This window comes from Gossypium hirsutum, chromosome A11, assembly GCF_007990345.1.
Source record: "Gossypium hirsutum isolate 1008001.06 chromosome A11, Gossypium_hirsutum_v2.1, whole genome shotgun sequence".
Classification (NCBI taxonomy): Eukaryota; Viridiplantae; Streptophyta; class Magnoliopsida; order Malvales; family Malvaceae; genus Gossypium; species Gossypium hirsutum.
In genome coordinates, this window is record NC_053434.1 from 75,462,695 (window position 1) to 75,479,462 (window position 16,768).

The following is a 16,768-nucleotide window of genomic DNA, read 5'->3' on the forward strand; positions in this document are numbered from 1 at the left end:
AGGTTATGAGAGATAATTTAAGAAGAAAAAGTTTAAAAAAGAATTATGTTAGTAATGTGTTATATAGATAAAAAGGAGTAAAAAAATAAGAAATAAAAAAGCAAAAGAGAAATACGTATTTTTATTGATCAATTGAGATGTTTACAATATTTTTTCAAAATTTATATTTATAGACATAAGAAGTATAAATAAAATAAAACTATACTTCTAATGAACATTAAAGTCCTAAAATATATCAAATTTATCTTAATATTGATGAACATTCACTTAAAAATAAAATTATTTATAACACAAATATATATTAAGTTCAAAACCTCCTTATATAGTTTTAATCAAATTTAAAATCTTTAAGCATCTTCATAAAAAAAATCTTTTTAATGAACACATGCATATAATGGATGTCACTAATAAAACAATCCCATTTCATAAAAAAAAAAGTTTTCAAAAAATTCGAGAAAATAAATAATAAACACATAATTTTTCATAAAGGAACATGACTAACCCACCATAGAGATTATCAGTATTTAAGAAAGTTACAAATCGTTTCTCCAAAACTTGCCCTTTATTATTATTATTATTATGATTTATCTAAACCTTTAAATAAGAGGATAATGTGTTTCAATACACTCGAACTCATGTCCTCCTATACGGGCAACAATACTAATACAAATAAAACTAAAACTCAATTGAAAATACTACTAAGGAATTTTATGTATTTTTTAAATTTACTATAATATTTTATTTTTTTAGTATTAACACAACAATGGCACAATATCTAAATATTGAAAATTAAAAATTAAAAATTAAAATAAATTAATATAATATATAAAATTTAAAAGTTCACATTACCTTTGTGTTAACTATTTAATTATTGGTTGAAAAAAAAATCTTAATAAGTGAGTGATCAAATTATAATCTTCTATATGATATTAGACTTGTCCATGAGTCGGGCTACCTAGCCCGATCCGACGGCTTGCTTGAAAAGTGGGAGGATTTGGGTAAAAATATAGGTCAGAAAAATGGGCTTAGACAAAAAATAAGGCCTGTTTAGAAAACAGGCTAAGCTTCGAGTAAGGCTTTTTTGGCCCGAGCCCAGCCCGACCCGACTCGAATATGCAAAAAAAATTGCTATTTTTTTAAAACTTTTTTTTGTTGTTTTTTGTTGTTTTCTTCTTGTTCTTTTTTCACTATTTTGATGCCATTTCATAATTTGTTACCTACTATTTTATAGTTATTATTTGGATATTGTGTAACTCTTGTTTTACTGTTAATTTTGTTACTATTTTAGAGGCATTTGCTTTTTATTATTATTAATTTTGTATATCTCAATGTTATTTAAGTATACATATATATATTTTAATTTGTTGGGAAATATTTATTTTAATATTTTTAATATTTTTGATGTATTATATATATTTTAAAAATTATATAAAAAATTAATACGGCCGAGTCGAATCAGGGTTTTAGCATTTTTTTAAATTAAAGTTAAATAAAATTTTAGACACATTTTTCGAGCCAAGTCGAGCCTAGTAAATGAACCTAAAATTTTTATTGGGCTAACCTGAATGGGCTCATGAATACCTCTATATGATATAGTTGATGGACGAAGATATTATAGTTTTGGGCTCTAAGTTAATCTTTAACCAACACCTATTTATCTGGGCCTAGGTTTAGGTCCCTTTGGAGTTTACTGATTCAGGTCTCTGCAATTGCCTGAGAACAATGAAAGGATCCATCCCATCCTAGTATCCAACCCCGAAACCCTTAATTTGAACATGTTTCGATTCGACTTTCTGCTTCGGTTTCATCATCAGCTAAACTTTCAGACATCCAAATCAACTGAGAAACATAAACTTCTGTTATCATCCTCCACCCGGAAAAGATTTAACCCTTTTGTTACTTAGAACCAATTCTTTTTACCACCAAAAGGAAAACCCAAAGCTTCCTCTATTGGTGCTGCTAATTTTGAAGAGAGTGTCTTTTTGTCTTGATTTTATCGGTTATGCAGATACCTAGATGGCGAAACGTGTTTCTACTGAAGAATTCATTGGTTCCACCTTTCTTATCTTCAAAAGCAACGGCTACTGTTGCAACAACCCACGTTGCTTCGTTTCATTCTACGCCTGTTACCTGTGAAAAATGGAAGAGCAAATGGGATTTTGTGAGTTCGGGGAGAGCTTGGATTTCTATTTTTATTTGAATGGCTGTAGATAGGGTTTCTGAAAGTTCAAATCCTTGAATAGCTCTAATTTGTGGCATTTCTTAGATGAAAGAAATAGTCTTGTTCTCTGAGTGCTATGTAAATTAATCTTTAACTTCAAAATTAAATTGAGAAATTTGAGCTTCAATGTTTCATGCTAAAAGTTTCTGCTTGCTGATTGTTATAGATGCTACCGTTGAGATTTATTCTATATTCATTATGTTTAGCTTCCCATATTGTCTCTTCCTGGTTCTGATCAAAGTACTTCATCTTCTATGTGAATAAGTATGCCTACTTGTTTCCTCCTCTGGCCACCACCAGTTGCATAGAATTGAGCTTCAGATGTTTGTAATGCATGAAAATTTTGGTTTAGTAATTCGTATAAATCTGTATGCATTGCTTTTGATGAGAAAATTTAACAATTAACCATATTTTTGCAGGAGGAAAGAAGAACACAACAACCAATTAAGGTATATAGCTTTGGCAGCCTCTATTTATGTAATTATCTGCCTGCATCTTTTAATCATCTTGGTCCTAGTATATCATATTGGCACGTTTTTAGATTGGTAATTTTCTGAAAACTTAGCAGACCAAATTCCAGTTCGAGTTTGTATGCCGAGGATAACCATGCTTGATTGCTAAAACAGCTATCTTATTCATCGTGGACTGGGAACATTCCTAGCAATCTTTTAGTGCAAATAAAATTCTAATGCATCTCACAAAAGGATTCCCCATGATTAATTTTAATGTTCACATTGACCAGGTGATGGGTGTCTTCTAGTAACTGATTAAGATGTTGCTATTTGTTAATTTCATCCTTCCCAAGTAGCTTTGTTATGAACCTTTTGTCTGCTTCTGGCATTTTACTTCTTACTTTATGTGTTCATAAAAAATGGAAATTTTCTGACATTTCAAATATTAATGCAGAATCACATAAGATATAGAGTACATCAAAGGCGTGCTGACGCAAAGAGTGCTCTAAAAAACCTTCTCTATAATAGTGGTTGCTCAAATGTTTCATTCCAGGTAAACTTTTCTGGACTCCTATTTGGTTTAGAACCTTGATCTTATTCAAGATGTGAACTTCAATATTTTTTATGCACTATTTATGTTATAGTTATGGCATAATTAGATTGCGATAAACTCTATTATTGAAACTCACTCTAAATTGTACGACTCACCTAGTTGTCTGCATCAAAAGTTGACCTAACTTGATTTGACCATAAAAGTTTACAATCCAACCAAAATTGAAATTATCTGAACCTAAAATTGTTGAATTCAGAGATGATCCAGACCTGAATAAACCAAGATCCTAACCTTGTATTAAACTGGTTTTAACTTAAAACTAAACAATTTGAACCTGAAATGACTTGAACTGAGCAAAACCCAATTTTTTTTATGCACTGAAGTTACTTGACCCAAACCCGACTAAACTTGCCTGGTTGACACCAGTAGTTTCGTTCCAATTTTATTTGCTTATTCGGATGTATTAAGGAGTTTTTCAATTAATGGACCAACAGTCTTCCCAGTGCTTTGGAGTTTCAATTGAAAGAATCCAATTTATATAGTTTTATCCAAGTTTGATTTTGGTCATGCTGAAAGTATTAGGACTGTTTAGGTGTCATCTAACCAAATGGACTACAAGTTGGCCGAATTGTAAATGTTTGGACATGTCGATAGTGCAATCTCATGGTAGAAGGTTGGATCCTGAGGACTAATTTATAGATTGAGAATGATGGCACCCGGTTATCTTTTTCTGAAATCTTTGGAGAGAGAGCACCCTAAGAAATACCATCAATTCATGTTTGTTACATGCATATTTCTTCATGTTTGCCAACCAAAGTTTTTTATGCCTCTTTTTCTGCTAATTTTTATTTTTTGGGTATGTTAAACCACAAGGGTGAATAAGAACATGTTAAGTGAAAGGTTTTAGAGAATTATAAGAATATTTGATTTGTTGAAGAGATGAAGGCTCTTGTATAATGGATCACAATGCCGATAATTTCCATTTTAGTTACTGATGTAACTGGCCACTTCAGAGGCAGAATTTTAAATTTGTTTACTGTACTATTTTCCAAAACCTATCTTATCCAAAGATGATAGATTCTATTAAACCATGCAATTGTTCAGTAATTGCACTGCAAAATCAAATGGGTTTTAGCATGGGTTATTGTGACAATTCATCAATAAAATTACTTTTGTATTCAATAAGCAGGATTTATGAATTTTAAAGGATCTTTCCAGCCCCTAGGCAAATTATTTTATTAGGATAGGACCAAGTTTAAATTATTTTCTTTGGAGGAGCCAATAATGCATGAAAGATCTATCTGATCTGCCTACATTGTAGGCTTATAAAACCTCATTTCCTGGTTTGTTATTGCCATTTAATTATCTCCCACAAAAAACCTCTATGAAGCATGTTTACATTTCATTACAAGTTGTAACATAAAACATGTTAGTGTTCCCGAACAAACATAGGTTCAAGCCTTGAAATTATTTTGTGTTTCTTCATATTGGCATTGCTGTCATTTATATGGAACCAAAATTGTTAAGTTTATGGTTCGTACAACATCCCATAAAATGTGCATCTAGGGTCCGAGCATAGTAGAAGCTTATGATTTCAGTTAGGCCATTGAAAGACTGAGGTTGCTGTTCGTTTTCAATGGACGATGATAAGTTGATTTTTTAAAAATCCAGTGGACTTGACATGCATGTAGAGCTTGAATGTTATTTATTTACCAAGAAACCATTGGACTGGAATGTATCTAAAACATGAATGCCTTTTATCTTCCTTCTGCTTTACATTGTACCAAAAGATTTGAGTTTACAGTTTTCATTAGTACCTGAAATTAAAATATAAACCTTGCCTTTGGCTTTTATCTAGGATGAAGTTCGAACATGGAAATTTGATGGGACAGAAGGCTGGGATTCAGATGGTTCTGACAAGAAGCGGTCGTCAAGGTATTCTGGACGACATGCTGGGAAATCTAACCGCAAAAAAGTTAAACGTGAGCTTCCTCTTTTCTTTTTTCATTCATTTCCCCTTACTGTTTATTGAAGCACAACTAAAAAGAAAAAAAGAAGCCTCCTTTATGCACTATTTTTAGCAGAACTAGCTCTCATATTTGACACTCATTGTCCTTTTTGTTACATGGTGCAGGAAATTTTAGAAGAGAGAGTTTCTCTGACGACTTTGATCATCCTGAGAGAATCTTTCAAGCTAAATTTGGGAACAAATGGTATACTTGGGCTTCTGGTGGAGATAAGTCTTTCAAGAATCCAGAATCTGGATTTGAGTGGAGAGAAAAATCAGGCTGGATAAATCAAAGGACGAAGGAGTGGGAAAATACTAGTGACTCTGAGTCTGAGTCTGAGGAGGAGAAGTCATATGATGTAGGATCATGTTCTGATAGAGAAATCCTTGGTTTGCCTCGAGCAGGCCCCATAAAGATTGAAGACGTTAAGAATGCGTAAGTACTCAACCTAATATTTGAGAGGCCTGTCATCTTGAAGATTGGACGTTACATATTTGAGTTTTTCCTTGCTCCAATTTTTTTATATGCATGTATTCTAAAGTTCATTAAAATTGCCATTCAGCTTTCACATATCAGCTTTGAAGTGGCATCCTGATAAGCATCAAGGTCCTTCACAGGTTAGTTAGAATTTGCAAAAATTTTGTTTTTGGCTGCTCATCTAATTCCAAACGAAATTTTTATGGATTTTAATTTCTGGTTTATCAAATTTGTTGTGTTTCTGTAGTGAAGCGGATCCCGTCATGGTTTCTTTTAATTTTTTTGTAGTGACGTAACATCTATACATTTATGCAGGAGATGGCTGAAGAGAAATTTAAGATGTGTGTAGGGGCGTACAAATCATTATGCCATGCTCTATCGTAGCTCCAACCAAGTAAGTAGTCTCGGAGAATAATAGCTAACTGAATCTGTTCTATTTTATTCTGATCATAATCATAGTCAAATTGTCAAAAAATTTGTTTGGCCCAACAATTGACAATGGTCCATTATTTTGTTGCTAAAACTCCAAAAAAAGTAATTACATTCTGATTTAGTAATTCTCTCCTTTATCTTTCTTTTTTTTTTTGGGTCTTGGTCTGTTTCTTTCCTAATATTATTATATAGCTTTGAATTATACAAGTCTACCTGTGTAGTTTCTTGATTTAAGCTTCATTTGCCGCCTCATTACCCGAACTCTTTACATGTTGCACATTGCACTTTGAGAACCTCATAATCCAGCTACCCGTGTATGGCCAATCAATAGTATTTGCTCGGAACCTTCTTCCAAAATAACAGATTGAAACCCCATATGATAAGCAAATTCCAGAGTCTTGGGTGCTGCCAGAGCTTCAGCTATATTCAGGACCAGGACATTAATTAATGGAGCAAACCTTCATGATCACGTACTTTAACTCCGCTGCCGCCAAAATTTCAATGAAATTTCCTCATTTTCTTGAAAACAAAACAAAAGTTTTTTAACTTTTCTTTCAAAAAAAAAAAATCACCCGCCACTAAATCAAACTCGACCTTTCCCATTCATTTTTCTAACAACCAAATAGAAATAACACCCAAAAACGAAAAGGTACACTAACTATTAAGATGGCAGCGATGCAGATTCCATTCAGTTTCAACAAATAGCCTGTTAGGGAAACATAGCCTACAATTTGATTTGAAATTCACACATCCAATATAAGGCTGACCCTTACTGGAATTTCTTTGATAAAATTAATAGGCTCTGTGATACGATCTCGACTCGGTGAAGATTTGAGTTGTTTAGATTGGCCAATCGTAAAATTACGGCTAAAACTCAAAGGTTAAGGATAGTTGAAATGATAGATGAGCGAATTTGGCTAAGGCCAAGATTGAACCAACGATATAAAAAAAGTTGATCCGAATCTTATATAGCACTTTGATTTGGAAAAGATAACGAACCTTGACTCACTATCTATGAAAGATAGGAACTAGAGGTATAGGTGAACACCACACTTGTGAAAGTGATAAGTTTGAAAGAAAGACGGGATGGACGCCACAAGAGTTGTCTTGATAAATCAATTCAGTCCAATGTAAACAATGAGAGATGTACAATCACAAAGTAATATAATTTCATAAAAAGGAGCAAAAGTTCTATACAACCAGCAAATGGGTGAAATTTTATAATAGAATCCCAAGGCTAGCCGAATAGTCAATGAGTAATTAAATGGACATTTGATTTCAGTTTTTAATGAGCTGAAAGTTCCAGAATAATTCATGAAGGTTCCATGAAACTTCTCTAGCTTTGAGAACGTCATTAGACAGCTTCTAAGGTGTCTACATGCAGCTGGAATTAATTGGCATGAATGGGAGCTAATTAGCCACATAGGAAACTGAATGGGCAGCTTGTGATTCAGCTAAAAGAGCTGAAATGAATTTGTTCAATGTTTGATCAGCTGAAGACATTATGAGCAGCCCTTAATTCCTCCTTGGGCAGCCAAATAAGCAGCAACCAAATTAATGGTAGTTTAAGCACACTGACATCCCAAATGTGTGAACACTTGAATTCAATCAGCCTCCAAGTGTGAACCAAAGAATTTAAAAAGCTTCCATGGTATGAAATCATTTAGTTAGCTGAATGGGCTAATTTGAATATGTATTTTTGTCCATTGAACTCCACGAATAGACTTTTGGAGAAGCTCAAAACAGCAGCTGAATTATTTCCACTTAATGCTCCAGCCAGATACATGCTCCTCTTTAATGTCGTTCCATGCACTTGAGCTAGCTGAAATCAGCTTGTGTGAACACCTTTAAGCAGCAAATAAATTCGGTTAAGGCACCCTTCAATAGCTCAATTTAAGTTGTACAAACTTAAGACATTTTAAATAGTTGTAAGAGCTAAGACATATTAAATGGCTGTAGTAATCAAAACATATTTAATTACTTAGACATATTAATGCCGAATATTCTTAGACATGTTAATTAGCTTAAGACACATTTAATTACTTAAACTAAATATTATTTAAATTTATTCTAGCAACTAAGTAAGCTAAAAAAATGCATAGATTAAGTAAAGCTAAATTTGAGCTGAAACCGAGTTAGATATTCCAACAAATTGATGCACAAGCTAAAGCTGAATAATATTGAGCTCAATGAGCTTGGATGAGCTATGAATGAGCTTATAGCAAATTGCATAGAACATTTAAATTGGACTTCTTTGATTGTTCGATTTTTGCAGCAATGGTTTCTAACCCAAACTTGCTTAATTAAGGCTTGCACACAAATGAACAAACTAAAATTAGGCTTCATTTTGCACTTAGGCCCCTCTTGTTTAGGCCAATCTCGATGGTGTCGAGTTGCATCGTAACATGATACGGTCGGGATTGCATCATACCCTCCCTCTTGAAGACGATTTGTCCTCAAATCGGGCCATTTGCTCGCGAAGAAACTCTCAAGGACTCAAACTCTTTTGTTCATAAGTCTAGCAAAATCGTTTCCAAAACCCCAAGAACCACAATTGGTGCGATAAAGGAAGTAGGTTATTTGCATACCCTCCCTCTTTAGGAGGATGCCACTTCAGTTTGTCACCTACACAAGAATGGAGCCAATTAGTGACAAAATAAGTTATAAGCACAAAAGTACTTGATGAAATGCTATTCATAAATAAACCAATGTCGGAATCAAAAACAAAAATCGGTCTTACCTTTCCACAACGAATCAAAAAGCTCATGGAAACAAACCTGAATCACAAGGCATTCGATAGCTATAGTTTTGAACATCAACACCCCATGGTTCAAATCCTTTAGATAATGATATAGGACGATGTGCATCAGGATCAAAGACAAGGTTTTCTCTTACCAATTCAAGTTGTCTTGAAAACTTCTTGACCGGCATCATGGAAAGATCATAAGACAAGTTAAGGTCATTATCATCCAACACATGTTCAAACCTTTTAAACCACAATATGGAGCAATTTCCAGAATCATAAATTGAATTTTGACTTTGCAAGCCAATAAGATTCACATGCTTTGTTTTCGAATAAAATAAAGGTAAAAATCAGAGCAAATAGAAGAGGTCAACACATTGATTCAAAATACAATGTTGATACTCACCTTCGCTTGACATCAACTTAGGAATATATGCTATGGGTTTAAAAACACGGTTTTGATCGGTCATTTCACAATGCAACAAAAATTTGATTTTCACCAAGACATCTCATGTGCCAAGCAAACAAGATTTAGGCATACATATATTCGAGCTATCAAACCCTTTTATTTCATTCGCAAAGGCATGCTTATACAAGAGAGTTTCGCACAAAAATATAAAGAATTTACATAACCATCACAATCGAATAAATCAAGCTTTTTATGTGAACAATTGCTATCACGCACATCCAAAGTTTGCACAAGTTGAATTAATCCAACGTCTTTAACAAGCTTACCAACACGAAACTTATCAAAAGAAAAATTTTCCCACAAACATGAAGATCCTGCACAAAACTTTGGAGATTTCACATTATTGTCAGATTCAAATAAATTAAGCACTTTATGTGTAAGCTCGTTATCACATAAGATCGCGTTTTGTATTTGTTGATTTAATCGAACGACATCAACAGATTTTTCAACACAAAACACATTAAATGAACAACTCTTCATGCCTCCACTTAAAACGAAATTATCATAACAAACAAAGAATGACAATTAACCAAAGAAAAATAAGGCAGTCTTTCAAAACTAAGTCATCGGTAAATTTCTCATCAATATTCAGATTAGATTGTCGTGACTCAATTGTTAAAGTTTTCTTACCTTGCTTACCTTTAAGAACTTGTGGGATAATGTCATTTTCAACCTTACATTTTTTGATCAAATGGAATCGTGTTTCATCAGGAAGGTAATAAAGTTGAAACTTATCACTCAAGTCTTTAAAAACCTGAAAAAAAGTAATATGAGGACAACTTACAGGTTGGTTAGTAAAAATGTTCCTCGCTTGTTCACTTTCATCCTTTCCACTTGTTTCTTTTTCTAACTCATTTTCAAATCTTCTCTCTTTTACCACAACGCTCGTTTCTTTTGCACTCTCGTTTCTTTCTTCATTCTCACTCTCTTTTTCAATTTTCTTTTCTTGCTCACATTCTTTTTCAGTCTCAATCTCGTTTTGTTGTTTCTCACTCTCTTTTTCTTTTTCTATTTCTTTTTCCTTCATTTCTTTTTTTTTTGTCTTTCGATTTCATTCCATATTTGCTCATTTTCTCGCATCAACATTTCTTGTCTCTCTTTTCTTCAATTTTCTTTATCTTTTTGCCTTATTCTTTCATTACAATATGAAAATGATACAAATGAACCAGAACGACAAACTTTTCGTTCTAAGGATGGGACAGCATCTACACAGGGGTCACGATCAACTCTTCGTGAATGATCCTCCGTGGATGAACGCCTTGATGCACTTGAAGAGATATATCTTCCTTCTTATGTGTCATCTTGAAAGACTTCATTCTTGAAGCTTTCTTTCTTTCTACTCGATTTTCACGATGGGTAGGAATCTCGGTATGGATCTCTTCTTGAATAGTCATTGGATGTGTGTCTCCGTGATGATCTTGTCTCTGTTCCTCGACTTAGTGAAATTTGCTTCCGTTGGGCTCTTTCTTCACGTTTACTCGTTCATTCAATCGTCCCAAACATTCTTGTATGAGTTTTAAACGTCTTTAGAGCATTTGACCCACCTCGTAAATAAATGCTTGATATGTTGGGTCAGACAAAACATCATCATCTTCAACAATCCTTTCGGAACTTCATGACATAGTATTATTTTTTTTAAATCCTCACTACAAACCTCACCAATCCGCTCACAAAGAAAGAAGAAAATAAATGAACAGTCCACTCGTGTTTCACTCAAACTCTTGGCTTTTGTACACTCTAATGGCCTTATCGCACTCTTGCCTTTTTCGCTTAAGTTTGCCTCTCGAAGTTTTCAAAGAACTACTTAGACAAATCGAAAATCGTTGTGGCGTCGGTTTGCAAAAGTGATGTCGGTTTGGTTAGGAATTGATGTTGGTACAAAAGGTGGGCTAAAAGCAAATTTAGGGGTTTCAAGTGTGGCCGAAATTGGTAGAATGGTAAAGAAATAGTACCGGGTAGAATAAAAAAAACTATTATGAACCAACTTCTCTTCTCTTTTTTTTTTATATTTTCATAACTCTTTCTCTTTTTTTTTTTAATATTTCTGAATTTTTTTCACTTCAAATATATGTATACTCCTCTTTTTTTTTACGAATTTTTTTCAATTTTTTCCAGCAAAATATAATTTTAGAAATTCTAAAAACTTCGATATTTACTAAATTTTTACTAGCTCTGATATAAAATGATATGATCTCGCCTCGGTGAAGATTTGAGTCGTTTAGATTTCCCAATCGTAAAATTAAGTAAAACTTGAGTTATTTCGGAATGACCTGGAAAAGGTTGAAAAATAGGCTCAAAAACAAAGGTTAAGGATAGTTGACATGATAAATGGGCGAATTTGGCTAAGGCCAAGATTGAACCAACGATATAGAAAAGGTTGACCCTAATCTTATATAGCATTTAGGTGAAATCGGTTTGGAAAATATAACAAACCTTGACCCACTATCTATGAAAGATAGGAACCAAAGGCATAGGTGAACGCAACACTTGTGAAAGTGATAAGTTTGAAAGAAAGACGGGATTGATGCCACAAGAGTTGTCTTGATAAGACAATTTAGTCCAAGGTGAACAATGAGAGTTGTAACTCACAAAGTAATATAATTTCATAAAAATGAGTAGAAGTTCTGTACAACAAGCAAATGGGTGAAATTTTATAATAGAATCCTAAGGCTAGAGCCGAATAGTCAAAGAGTAACTAAATGGACATTTGATTTCAGTTTTTAATGAGCTGAAAGTTCCAGAATAATTCATGAAGGTTCCATGAAACTTCTCCAGCATTGAAAACGCCATTGGACAGCTTCTAAGGTGTCTACATGCAGTTGGAATTAATTGGCATGAATGAGAGCTAATTAGCCATATAAGAAACTGAATGGGCAGCTTGTGATTTAGCTAAAAGAGCTAAAATGAGTTTGTTCAATGTTTGTGTTGAAGTTGGCCTGCATGCAGGATGTGAAAAAGCCAAAGTGTCAAGAAGCTGCCCGAGCCATGCATGCAGCTGTAAAGAAAGGCGATCAAACTGTTGTATTATTACCGGGTGAAGTATGCATCTTAAACCAGAAAAGGTGGCGATGCAACTTGAGACCAATAGACGGAAGCAGAAGCTTACTGATGCTGTCGGATTTCAACTCATTTTGGTTACCTTAAGTTCATAGTTTGTAACTTAGTTCCTTTAGAACTTAGTTGGTAAATCTTTTGATGTATTTTAGATGTTGATTGACTGAAAATTCAGCAAAGCAACTTGTGCAAGCTAGTTTAACAATTTTCAATGTTTTAAGTGGTGTTAGGTAAATGTTTAGGTAGCATTTTGACTTGTAATGATCATCTCATGTTTGATATATGTAATGGCAGATTGCCAATGTTCAATTAATGAAAAATTATCATCTTTTTCATTCAATATCCTCTCCATTTCCTTTGCTTATTTTCTTTTCTTTTCAATTCTGTTTCTGTTTTGCTTAAAAACTCCAGACCTGATTCTCAAGTTTTCATCATTCTTCATCCGGATATATTACGCTGTTGTTTAAGATCCAAACTGAAGTTCATATTTCATCTGGATAAAGTGTGTCAAACACCAACAATTGGTATCATGAGCCTTAGTCTTAAAGGCCATTGATTTTTGCTTCTGCTGCTTGTTAAAAGAAAGAAGTTGTCAAAGCATGTTATCAAGGACTGCTTGAAGAGAAGACAACATTAGCTCAACCTTAAAGACTCCCAAACAAGCTTGAATAAGCTGAAGGAGGAGTTTCAAGGAAAGAATGTGAGCTTTCCAATGTGTAAGCTGCAAGCTCAGTAAAAATGTGCAAGCTGCAAGCTTAGCAAGATGTCAAAGCTGCAAGCTTAGCGAGAAGTGAGAGCTGTGAGCTTATCAAAAGTGCGAGCGCACCAATAGTTGCGAGCCTGTTGAAGACACCTGTTGAAGACAGTATGCAAATATGCATATCTGTCAAAGGTGTGAGCTCAGCAACATGTGGAAGCAAGAAGAAGCAGGACTATAATTAGCAAAGGAAAACAAGGCAGAATCTTTGCCACAAAAGACTGGTATGGTCAAATTGTGTGAGTAAGATTTGGTTAAAAATGAGGCCAAGGTTGAAAATGTATTGCTTGAGCAAGTTCGGCTTGAAACAAAGCATCTAAGGACTGCCAAGTTAAAAAAAAAACTAGATGAAAGATTGGTATTTGCAGCATGAAAGCTAAGGAGGAGTGTTGAAGTTGGCTTCCATGCAGACCAAGAAGCAGGGGAAGCTGCCCAAGCCTTGCATATTGCAGCTGGAGCATATGCTGCTGGTTTGTTACTTTCAGCTAATGTTTTGTTGCTTAGTTTGATTTGAACTAAGTTGGTAACATGTTTGATGTAATTAGGTGATGATAGATTGATAAATCAGCTTTACAATGTGTGCAAGTTATGTTTATCAATTTACTAGGCTACTTAGTGGTAGTAGGTAGTATTTGGTGATAGTTTTTAGCTATAAATGTATTGTTTTTTCTAGTTGAATGAGTGAGCAAAATGAGCTGAAGCCATAGCTCCCTTGCTGCTCATTTGTGAGCAAGTAAAAATACTGCCTTGTTCTGTCCTGTATTTCTTCCTCTGCTCCTCGTTCAAAAATCCCCAACAATTGGTATCAGAGCTTTTGTCTTAGTGGACCTGTTATAGTTAAACCACAAAACGATGGCTTCATCAGGCTTCTCCCCAGCTGCACCTCCAGTCTTCAATGGAGAAGGATATCATATTTGGATGGTCAAGATGAGGACCTACCTCCAGGCATTCAATCTATGGGAGGTGGTCAACTCAGATATTGAACCAGCACCACTTAGAGCCAACCCAACAGTAGCTCAGATCAGGCAACATGCTAATGAAAGGACCAAAAGGCACAAAACCATGTCATGCATTCAAAACTCTGTGTCAGATGTGATCTTTACAAGGATTATGGCTTGTGAGACACCAAAACAGGCCTAGGATAGACTGAAGGAGGAGTTTCAAGGTACTGAAAGAACAAGGCAACAACAGCTTCTAAACTTAAGAAGGGACTTCAAGAACTTGAAAATGAAGGAGGAAAAAACTGTCAAGCAGTATTCAGATAGAAGTATGGCTGTAGTAAACAACATAAGGCTCCTTGGTGAGCAGTTTAATGAAGCAAGGATCGTGGAGAAGGTGATCTCAACCTTGCCTGAAAGGTATGAGGAAAAGATATCATCCCTTGAAAACTCAAGAGATCTGACCAGCATCTCTTTAATAGAGCTGATCAATGCTCTTATGCACAAGAGCAAAGGAGGGCCAGCAGATTGGAAGAGCACCAAGAAGGTGCCTTTCAAGCCAAAGCCAAGTCTACCTCGAGCACCTCTGCCTACAAAGGCAAGAATATCTGGTCAAGCGAGCCTAAAGCAGATGGTGCAGGAAGATATCCACCCTGCCCACACTTGCAGAAGGGTAAGTCATCTGGGTGAAGTATGTTGGGTCAGGCCAGATGTGCAGTGCAGATTCTGCAAGAAGATGGGTCATGTAAAAAGGGTTTGCAAAAACAAGGGTAGACCAAGACACAACCAACCCCAGCAGCCAAGAGCTGAAGCTCAAGTAGTAGAAGAAGACAATGACCAAGAAGAACAAGTTTTTGCAGTTTCTTGCTCAGCTGCTAAAGGAAAAGCCACAAATGGATGGTTGATAGATAGTGGTTGCACAAACCACATGACCCCTGATGCTGGCATTTTTAAGTCAATTCACAGAAGGTTCAAAACAAATGTGAAGGTCAAAAATTGACACTTCATCAAAGCTGAAGGCGAAGGAGATGTGCTGATAAACACTCCTACAGGTACCAAACTTGTTACAAATGTCTTGTTAGTGCCTAAAATTGATAGAAATTTGCTTAGCATTGCTCAACTGATTGAGAAGGGCTATTCAGTTGTATTCAAAGGCAAAAAATGTCTGATTAGTGATCCAAGTGGATCCAAGCTCATGACAGTAGCTATGACAAAAAAAAGTTTTATTGTGGACTGGAATAAGAGTCCAGATAGTGCCTACACAGCTGCTGCAGATAAATCCAAGATGTGTCACAAGAGGCTTAGCCATGCCAATTACAAGTCAATGGCTCAGCTAACCAAAGAAGATTTGGTTGAAAATTTAACTAATTCAGTTGAGAAAGAAAGGAAACTTTTGACACTCAAAGAGGTACATGATATGCATGGGGATCAATCATCTGCTTAGATAAAAGAATTAAAGGCACATGTAACTAGCTTGGAACTTGATTTGAAATCATTGCAAGCAACTAACAGAGATATGGCAGAGCAGCTAGAGAACAAAGCAAGTGAAACAAAACAACTGGGAGAACAAAATGTAGGACTCCAATCCCACATTTTAGAACTCAAAATAATGTTAGAAAAGAGAGAAAAAGAAATTTTTATTCTCACGAAGAAACTTGAGGATGATAACAGTGAATAATTGTCTGGTATAAATAACTTGACTGCTTAGGTAAATAATCTACTATCAGAGAAGGAGACGTTGCAAGCTGAGAAGGCTCTGTTGGAATAAAATTTGGCATTTGAAGGTGATGAAGCATCAAATCGAGTACAGAGTTTAATGGAAGAGGTAAACACATTGCAGCAGCAACTAGAATCCCTTCATATCCAGAAGGAAAAACTGGAATTGTAGTTTGAGAGAAAGAAACAAAAGTCATCCGAAAGATTGAATGAAATAGAGAATCAAAAATCAGAGTTGAAGCAAATGGTCGAGGACCTTCAAAGAGATTTGGAAGCAAAAGGAGATGAGAAAAATGATTTAGTGAACCAAATCATAAGAGAATGCTTAAAGAATAAGAGTTTGTAGCATGCAAGCCAAGGCGGAATGTTGAAGTTGGCCTGCATGCAGCATGTGAAGAAGCCAAAGTGTCAAGAAGCAGCCCAAGCCATACATGCAGCTGTAAAGAAAAGATATCAAACTGTTGTATTATTACCGGGTGAAGTATGCATCTTAAACCAAAAAAGGTGGCAATGCAGCTTGAGAACAATAGATAGAAGCAGAAGCTTTCTAATGCTGTCGTATTTCAACTTATTTTGGTTACCTTAAGTTCATAGTTTGTAACTTAGTTCCTTTAGAACTTAGTTGGTAAATCTTTTGATGCATTTTAGTTGTTGATTGACTGAAAATTCAGCAAAGCAACTTGTGCAAGCTAGTTTAACAATTTTCAATGTTCTAAGTGGTGTTAGGTAAATGTTTAGGTAGCATTTTGACTTGTAATGATCATCTCATGTTTGATATATGTAATGGCAGATTGCCAATGTTCAATTAATGAAAAATTATCATCTTTTTAATTCAATATCCTCTCCATTTCCTTTTCTTATTTTCTTTGCTTTTCAATTCTGTTTCTGTTTTGTTTAAAAACTCCAGACCTGATTCTCAAGTTTTCTTCATTCTTCATCCGGATATA

General features: G+C 34.8%; 2 protein-coding genes across 2 annotated transcripts; both read left to right on the forward strand.

Moving 5' to 3' along the window:
- The first annotated feature begins 1,646 nt into the window (after nucleotides 1–1,646).
- On the forward strand, nucleotides 1,647–6,269 carry LOC107916810 (uncharacterized). Its single transcript, XM_016846185.2, has 7 exons — nucleotides 1,647–2,161; nucleotides 2,641–2,670; nucleotides 3,128–3,226; nucleotides 5,085–5,208; nucleotides 5,361–5,670; nucleotides 5,798–5,852; nucleotides 6,028–6,269. The coding sequence occupies exons 1-7, from the start codon at nucleotides 2,003–2,005 to the stop codon at nucleotides 6,094–6,096; spliced, it is 846 nt and encodes a 281-aa protein (XP_016701674.1). The 5' UTR covers nucleotides 1,647–2,002; the 3' UTR covers nucleotides 6,097–6,269.
- Nucleotides 6,270–14,394: 8,125 nt separating this feature from the next.
- Nucleotides 14,395–15,549, forward strand: LOC107917344 (uncharacterized). The gene is made up of 2 exons (XM_016846701.1): nucleotides 14,395–15,074; nucleotides 15,204–15,549. Exons 1-2 carry the CDS (start codon nucleotides 14,395–14,397, stop codon nucleotides 15,547–15,549), a joined length of 1,026 nt encoding a protein of 341 aa, XP_016702190.1.
- Nucleotides 15,550–16,768: the final 1,219 nt, after the last annotated feature.